The sequence below is a fragment of the Saccopteryx bilineata genome, chromosome 6, assembly GCF_036850765.1.
Source record: "Saccopteryx bilineata isolate mSacBil1 chromosome 6, mSacBil1_pri_phased_curated, whole genome shotgun sequence".
Lineage (NCBI taxonomy): Eukaryota > Metazoa > Chordata > Mammalia > Chiroptera > Emballonuridae > Saccopteryx > Saccopteryx bilineata.
Genome location: NC_089495.1, coordinates 64,443,857 through 64,452,796, shown reverse-complemented (window position 1 = coordinate 64,452,796; position 8,940 = coordinate 64,443,857). Strand labels below are relative to the sequence as shown.

Genomic DNA, 8,940 nt, shown 5'->3' with positions numbered 1-8,940 from the left:
TTTATTTGGGAGTTCTCCAAATGTGTGTGTGTATGTTTCTGTCCTCCATGATATGAAATTAATTAAGAACCATAATTATTGTTATAGTCCTTTTATATAAGATTGTAATATTTCTACCCAGTAAAGAAATCAATGGAAGATATCTAAAAAACACTCAAAAATTTATAGTAGGTATTTTCATGGTTATTTAGTACAAAATTATTTATTACATTGAGATTAACACAATCTATGACTAACAGATTGACAGAATTTAATAAATCTAATCTAATATGATTATACACTAGTATACCTATGTAACAAAAATTTTAAATTGTGGCATAAATGAAAACTTACACTGATGTGCAATGAGCAAATTACAAATTCTGTTTAAATCAAGAAAAACACAGGATGATTAAAAGTCTAATTTATTTTTAGAATGCCAAGATATGTAAATAAGTTTGAGGATACTGAATTAGAATTTAAGACTCTATCAATTAATGGAAGAAACAAATCACATTGATTGCTTAAATAAGTAATCAGGTAATATAACACACAAGCTTTCTCAACTCTCAACTACTTGTAGGGAACCAAATCACATAAGAAAAATACCATTATGAATGAAACTAACCCTTTAAAATATCTTACCTTTTGGAAATCATAATGATTTGTACATTATTATAAGATATATTCTGACTCCATAGGCTTTTAATCTTGGGATTGTATTTAATTTAGGGAATAAATATATATAAATTTTTAAACAACTTTGTTCTGTCCTAATTATAAATTGAAGAATGAACATTACTACTAAAGGCAATTAACAAAAAAATAAAGATTTTTTCAAAAACATACTTTCCCCACCCAGAAGGAACAATGTTCTGGAAGACATGTCTCTGTCTGCATTTATGGAATACTTACAAGGCTGCTCCAGGCATGGGAAATTAAGTCTTCCTAATACCTTGATGCACTTGATTGGAATCAGAAAAAATTTGCACAACCTCCAACTGGGTAGAAGTGCAAAAACATGAAGCTGCTATTACTTTGTTTTTCTCCGTATAGTGTAACTTTTAAAATCATACTTTGGACAGTTTACTATTCTTTTCTGTGCTGAATATTTTTTAGTGAATAAAATCTATCAAGCATTTCATATGCACAAGGATTTCTCCTTGGTGTTATTTACAAAAAGAATTTTCATCAATGTCCTTTCCAAGCTAGTTATTTAATGGAGAAATTTAGGTTTACAATAAACCTTTTAACACATAATTCTTGATAGTTTTCTATTAAAAATTAAATGATTTAAAAGAAAGCCTCAATGATATGACATTGTAATAGCTTTATAGTCAGTCTTCATACCTTGCAGCAAAGGCTCCTGCTGTTTTCATCAACAAGAAGTCTTCTCACTTAAAAATCAAATAAATAATGTATGTTCTTCTAGTAGAGCAAACATTTGAGTGTTAGAACCCAAAACATTTAATAGGATATTCAAAAATTACTAAAATAGAGCTAACTAAATGAAATAAACATTTTTTCTTAATAAGAAATAGTTTCCTTTCTAACCTTTTGCATGGATTGGCATGGTATTCAAAAGACAGAAGTAGATTACCTTGATTAACCTCATTTTGCTTTGTGAAAATCTGCTGCATGGCTGATTGTATAATCACAAAAAAGAAAAATAAATCATTTCCATTTGTGTCGAGTGGGAATGTGGTTGGCTGGAAAAGGAGAACTACTGGTCAGACTTTAAGTCTGGCTCTGTGTCAATCACACCCAGATACTGAAGATCCTTTTGCAGATGGTGAACAACATGGTTCTGTGTGTGTAACAAGCAGAAATCCTGTTTTACATTTGTATGTGTGCATATGTGAGTGTATGTGTTAATCCTGACTTGATTAAACTACAGATCAGACTAATTGAAGAAAGTACATGTAAAAAGAGAGTTTTCATTTTAGTTTTATTGTAGTGAGTGGTATTTTTAATTTTTTTTAAAAGGCACCCAAGAATAATTACCTTTGTGAACCAAAAATATACAAAACTGTACAGAATAAATAGTTCATAGAAATCTAGCTATAATTTCTTGTAAAATAAAGCTACATTGTGCCACTCTTGAGACAACTTAAACCACTTACCTTCAGAAGTGCCTTTAGCTACTAATTTATGGCAACTATCATTATACAGCAATAAAAATATAACATTTTTTTCCTATTTGTTTTACACTTGTGGATATTTTGCCACAAAACAAAACAAAACATATTTCTATAGTGGTCATTCACATTTACAAAGGAATAATGCTATGAAAAATCAAACAATAGATGTACTATCATATTTACAATTGAATATCAGTAGCATTTTTAAAATATTCCCCAAAATAAGAATTAAACTTTGAGCACAAGTAACATACCTTAGTTTACAGCAGCATTGACAATAAGAGTGTCCACAGAAAATGTGCAGAAAACCCACAAAATTTGCTTATTTATTCCACTTGAACTACTAACCATTCTTAATTTTAAACTCAGAAAGTATAGCAGGAACATTTATTTTAATTCTTAAAAGTTCAGAGTTTTGGCTCACTCATATCCTATGTATTTCAACCTTTCATTTCTTCCTTACTATTATTATTTGTAATTTTAAAGGTCCAGTTCATTTCACTCTTACTGTAAGAAAATTAGATGCATTTGAGTATGTACATTATTTCAGTACATATACTGGTTATATAAGTGATATATTTCTTACATATTATAACTACATATACAGTTATAATTTTTAAATTACAAAATCCAATTCTATTTAATCCATAGGTAAAGTAATTCAAGAAAAATAGGGCTAAATAGTCAACCCTTTTAGATGTGCAAGAGGACTTCTGTGAAACACTTTTATGTATATGGAGAAATATTACTATCATCCTTGAATTATTTATATGCAAGGATTTATCTTATTGGGGCAAAGTTGCCAAAAGAAATGCAATGGCTTCTCCCAGTGATCCCTGAGTTTCTTTCCTTTTACCCATAGGAATACTGCTGTGCTTAAATTCTGATTGATGACACACTCATGTAAGGCACTTATTTACAAGATTTTGACTTAAGACGGAATCACAGCATTTCTGCAAATGCCCTCAAATTCTCTCTATGTTTGCTGCTCCAGGACTTCTAAATAGTCAGGTTCAGCATGTAAATTAGCTTTGAGCTCAAAATATTCATTTTTAGTCTGTTCCACTAATACTTTCCTTGGCCTTGTATACATTAATGTCTCCATTAATTTTAACTCTTCATGGGCTCGTGGATAATGTACCTCCATATCAGGCTTGAGTTGAGCAATATTTTTCTTTAGGTATTCTGTGATTCCCAGCTGCTGAAGTTCTCTTTCTTTCTCTAAAATGTTCCTATATAATGAACTGGCATCTTGGAATGATAAAAATTCAGTCGATTGGTCTGTGGTTTTGTACTTCATATTTGGCCCTGTGAGGGGTGAATGATTTTCTCGTTCTAAAAGACTTCTTTGGAGATGTTTTGCATCACTTCCTTCTTTCTCATTAGTTTCTTCTTCCTTTTCCAAATGCTTTGGGCCAAAGGATGGACTTCTATAGACATGAACCATGGGGCTCACCATGTGCTTGTCATAGAGTGATGCAGTGGGTCTTTCAGTGGTGTGGTGAGTTGTTTTATGGCCATACATACTATATTGAAGATGGACAGGACTGCTGTCTCTGATCTGCTCATCTGCTTGTTTCTTTTTGTATCTTCTTCTGCGATGAAGAACAAGAACCACTATCCCTGCAGCACAAAATACAATGGTTATGAACACAATCAACAGTCCTAATATTAAAACAGATAGTGGTACAGCATCAGTAAGTGATCTTAAAATAGTATCAGCTGTAGTTGTGGTTGTAGGAGTATTGACAATTATGTAACTTGTCTGAGTTGGCAGGGATGGGTTATTGACCAAACCTGGGCAAAGAGCTTCACTAGTTAATGCTTTTAATTCTTTCTTGTCCAGGTGCTCTGGAGAAGTGCAGAGGATGTCATCTGTCACTGTATTCTTATTTAATTTTTGTATCCATTGTTGCAATCCAACCAGGTCACAGGAGCAATCCCAGGGGTTATCCTCAAGGTCAATCTGGGTCAATAAATCAAGGCCTTCTAAGATATTACTTACAGGTAGATGAGTAAACTGGTTTGTTTTAAGGTTTATCCTTGTGAGTGGAACTCCTGAAAAAATATGTGGTGGTAAAACTTGTAACAAATTATTATTTAAATACAGAATTCTAAGTTTAGGCATTGGGTTAAAAGTTCCTGGTAATATTTCCTTAATTGAATTATATTCAAGGTATAAGTACTCAAGATTGTGGAGACCAAGGAACATGGCTCTACTTAATTTGGTCAGATGGTTACCATTTAAATAGAGCTTCTGTAATCTTGTTAGATTCATAAATGATCCTTCTTCAAGAACCTCAATATGATTGTTTCCCAAGTGCAGCATTTCCAAAGTGAAGTATTCCACTAAATCAGATTTCATTAGCGTGTGAATAATATTTCCTGCTAGAATAAGTTTTCTAGGATTTGGAGGAGGAGGTTTTAGATCTGATAAGCTTTCAATATTGCATTCTTGACAATGTATTAGAAGTCCTGATGGGGATAGTACTTTGCAGGTACAAGGAATAGGGCAGTAGTGTCCAGGAAGTTGAGTGGATGGCTTTGTAATATAAGGTGTCAAACCTGGTGTTTTGGTGGGTGATTTTAAAGGGGAAATAGTCTTGATTGACATGCGACTATCACTTATGGAAGATGTTACTGCCAGATGTAATGACCCTGAAGGATCTTCATGTTCTTCATACACTGGTGGAGTGGGGCAAATTGATTCTTTTTTCAGTCGGCTTAGTATGCTTCCTTTGAAAACTGGAGGGCTGTTGCATACAACATCACCAATTATAGACTGTGGAGGCATGTTTTCTAACCAAATTTTTAGCTGTAGTAAGTCACAATTGCAGGCCCATTTATTGTCTTCCAGCTGAAGATCCAATATTCTGCCAATGTGTTCTAAAAAACCAACATAAGGCAATGTTTGCAACTGATTTCCACGAAGATCTAGATGAGTTAAAGGAACAAATCGAAATATGTTTGGAGGAAGACTCTCAATAGCATTGTCATTTAAAATTAGCACTTTAAGTCTGTGGAGCTTGCTAAAGGCACTTGGTTCAATCACTGTAATAAAATTGTTATCTGCTTGTAGGAATTCCAGGTTTTCCAGTCCATGAAAGGTATCCTCTTTAAGAACTTCTAAAGAATTATGATTGATTTGAAGTTGTTTTAGAAGACCAAGGCCATTAAATGCACCAGACTCAATATCTGCAATGTTGTTAAATCCAAGGTGTATTGAGATAGCATTGCTAAGCTCAGAAAAGTCATTTGTGTGAAGTGTTGTTAAGCCATTATTTAATAAACTTAAGTGGAAAGGTCGTGACGGTGGCACACTTATTTGTGATAATGTCTTGATACCTTTTTCTTCACAGTTTATTATAATTGTGCCGTCTTTATCCTCACAACTGCAGAGAGAATCACAGGAACCTCTGCCTGAGGATGTTGGAGACAGAGACTGTGAGGATATACAGGCAAGGAGAGATGAGTAGAAGAGATGAATCCACAGCTTCATGTTGTCAAGTGATGGAATCTGATCCTACAAAATAAAATGCAATAACAGTGAGCTTTAGTGGGCAGGAGCAGGGAGGAAATGAATCTAATGTTTTCAAAATGAAAGGTTTTTCCTTTGCAAAGAAAAACATTGATTTCTGTGAAAATAGGAATACTTTGCTGCATCTACAGCAAAGGTAGATAAAAGGTATGTTTTTAAAATATATTTTTATTGATTGATTGATGATTATAGAGAGACAGAGAGAAAAAGGAAGAGAGAGAGAAAAAGAGAGAGGTATTTACCTGTTGCTCACTTAGTTGTGCATTCATTGGTCACTTTCTGTCTGTGCCCTGACCAGGAATTGAACACACAACCTTGGTGTTTTGGGATGACACTCTAACCAACTAATCGGTCAGACCTGACAGGTGTGTTTGATTTACTTTTAACTTGCATTTTGATTAAATTATAAATTTAGGTCAACGAGATTTTAAATTATTATATCATTAATGTGTTCACATCTGCCAAATAAACTGCATTTCAGTAGATGAAGACAGAGGTGTTGGCTAAATGGACCATTAATTATTTGATATGATGTAAAGGTGTATATCTGAAATGACCCTAATAATTTTTTAACCACAAAGTACATGAATCTAAGACTGAAGAAGTAAAGTGTATGACAAATATTTAAGTATTAACCAGAAGCAGAGAGAACTGTAGGAAATAAAAAAATAATAGGAAAAAAAGTGTATGTATGCAGGTGTAAGCATGCATTATGCATTTCTTTATATTTTTAAGTTGATGTCATAATATAATATCTCGTAATGTGTTCGTGTTTTAACCTGGCTTGATTTTGGCTCAATATACTTATTAATTATATTATTTATTTAGAAGCTTGAGGAAAATGTCTCAGACTATATAATAAAAACAGTATAGAAAGAATTTTGTTTTAACTGTACTGTCTAAGGTACTTTGTATCAGCCTAATAGTATGAGATATATAGGACTAAGAGTGCCCATTCAAATTTTACTCGTTAAATTTTACATTGAATTTCTACATGTAAGGTACTGTCTAGTAATTTTAAATTATTTTAAGAATAAGATTAATATCATAAAATTAAAGGAAAAAAACTGATCTTTAACACACACTTCTGGCTATTATAAAAGAATAAACAATGCCTTATAGAAACTTCCAACCAAAATCTTCTTAATGAGGTCCTGAAACAGGCTTTAGGGCACTGAATATCATCCAGTAATTAAGCCCTTGATCTCTTTTATTATAAGTGTATAAGTCGCAAACAAAGAACTCTGCAACACTCTGCACTATGCTAAAACATTTGAGAATACCTCTAATTATTTTTTAAATACCATAGGACAGTTCAGGAAAGCAACATCACACATTCTAGATCCATAAATTTTAGACATGTATCCGAAACAGCAATTCTTAATAAAGATTCTAACTCTGAAATGACACTAGTGGCAAGGAAAATGCACAAATCTAATAGTATTTAATTTAATATCATTTCTTTACATATTATACCATAAATTTATATAAATTAAATTGAAAGGTAAACAAATACCACAATTTATAACTATCCAAATTTTCAAAAGGTTAACTACTTTATTTTTCTGGATGGAATGTATACAGTGACTTTGAATCTAATTACAATTCACAATTGGATAAAACATCCCAGAACCCAATCAATAAGCCTGAAAACAGACTTTTATTCATGAAAATGCATTGTTTTATTGCAAACATGTATGTTAGGAAGTTTCTGAAAGATAAATTGTAGCCAAAGAAATAAATCAACAAAGTGCCTTTCCACACAAAAGAAAAGTTAGCAGACTCAATTCCATTGGGAAATAGTTTAATTTTAAGCAATTCTGAGAACTGTGTTTAGAATCAAGCAGCTTGCAGTTGGAGTCTTTAACTTGTGGACTGGCTTTTACAAACACTAAAAGTACTTCTCCACAGATTACCATGAAAGAATGTTATTCCTTTCACTAAGCACAGCACAGCATCTTGAGAAAATAAGAAATAATTTCCAGATGATCATCTCTCATGACGTTTTTAACTTACATGCATTTTATGCTTTTCAAAATATCCTAGAAAACAATTTCCAATCTTTTCTGAAATACCTACACATTTGATGAGTGGTTCTATATTGACAATATCTGATTCAATGGTAAAGTAGTCAAAAATCTCCATTCGCATATTTTTAGAAAACACTGTCAAGAAATAATAAAAGTAGTATACTAAATACAAGGAATCTTCTAATATTCTGCTAATGTTTTAAGTTTAACACTGGCATTTGGAAACGATTTTTTTCCAGAAAGCACATATTTAATTTCCAATAACAAACTACACACTGTAAAATTATAGTGGCATATTATTTTATTTGTTCTCCTCTACAGCCAGCTGTTGGACTAAATGCTGCTCGGAGAAAATAGGCATCTGCTACAGCATTAGTTGTGCCAATGAGCAAGATTGAAACTGGATATCCTTTAATTCCAAGGTTTTTTTTAAGTGGCAAACATATATTCAATCATTGTAGGACAATGTAAAAATAGATATCACAAAAGCCTAGAAACATTCATCTTACCTGTAAAGCAGAGACTCTTCCTGATGTTATCTGCAATGCACAGCTGGAAGAGATGGTCAAAGTAAATTCAGTTTCCTTATTAAAAAAGAAAACACTAACCACCGTGTGCTTTCTTCTCAAAAATCACTTTTTGTCAAGTCCCATCACTTTATAAAGTAAAACCCTCTGGTAAAAGACCAAGTGCTGAGCCTTTCATTGAAAATATTTCGAGCAGGGTGCTTGCTAGATTATCTTGAAGCAGTTGTCTTTTTCTTCCCCAATTAAAATTCACGGCGTACTTCACAGCTATGCTGACTTTTTTGCATATAGTTAACCATTTGCAAGCTGCTGAATGCAGTCAATAAACAAGATGTTTCACAGAGCTGGGACTGATCACTCTTGCTTTCTGAGGTTGTAGATGCAAGCTGCAGCAGTGTTCTCTTTCCTCCCTTTCTAGTCTTTCTTGTTAGCTCAGTTTGTTATTAGTCAGCTTGCCAAGGGCTGGGAGGTAGGCGTAAATAAAGAGACTTCTTGGCTTTTGATTCAGCCTTTAAGCCCTTCCCCATCAGAGCGCTTTAATCTGCCAGTGTCATGTAACACAAGACACAGCTCCACCTTGGGACTGCTCAACTCCTCCTCTTTCTGCAAATGGTCTTTACACTCCCTTTTCATACTAAATATAGTACAAGGAAATTTTGATGCAAATAATTAAATGTCATTTTGAATGTTTAAATTGGTTTTGTGTTATATAGAAAGCTACATAA

At 32.9% G+C, this 8,940-nt stretch overlaps 1 protein-coding gene across 1 annotated transcript; it reads right to left on the bottom strand.

Moving 5' to 3' along the window:
* Window positions 1-322: 322 nt before the first annotated feature.
* On the bottom strand, window positions 323-8,719 carry SLITRK6 (SLIT and NTRK like family member 6). The gene is made up of 2 exons (XM_066236456.1): window positions 8,198-8,719; window positions 323-5,643 (listed from the first exon to the last, which is right to left on the bottom strand). The coding sequence occupies exon 2, from the start codon at window positions 5,617-5,619 to the stop codon at window positions 3,097-3,099; it is 2,523 nt and encodes an 840-aa protein (XP_066092553.1). The 5' UTR covers window positions 5,620-5,643; window positions 8,198-8,719; the 3' UTR covers window positions 323-3,096.
* Window positions 8,720-8,940: the final 221 nt, after the last annotated feature.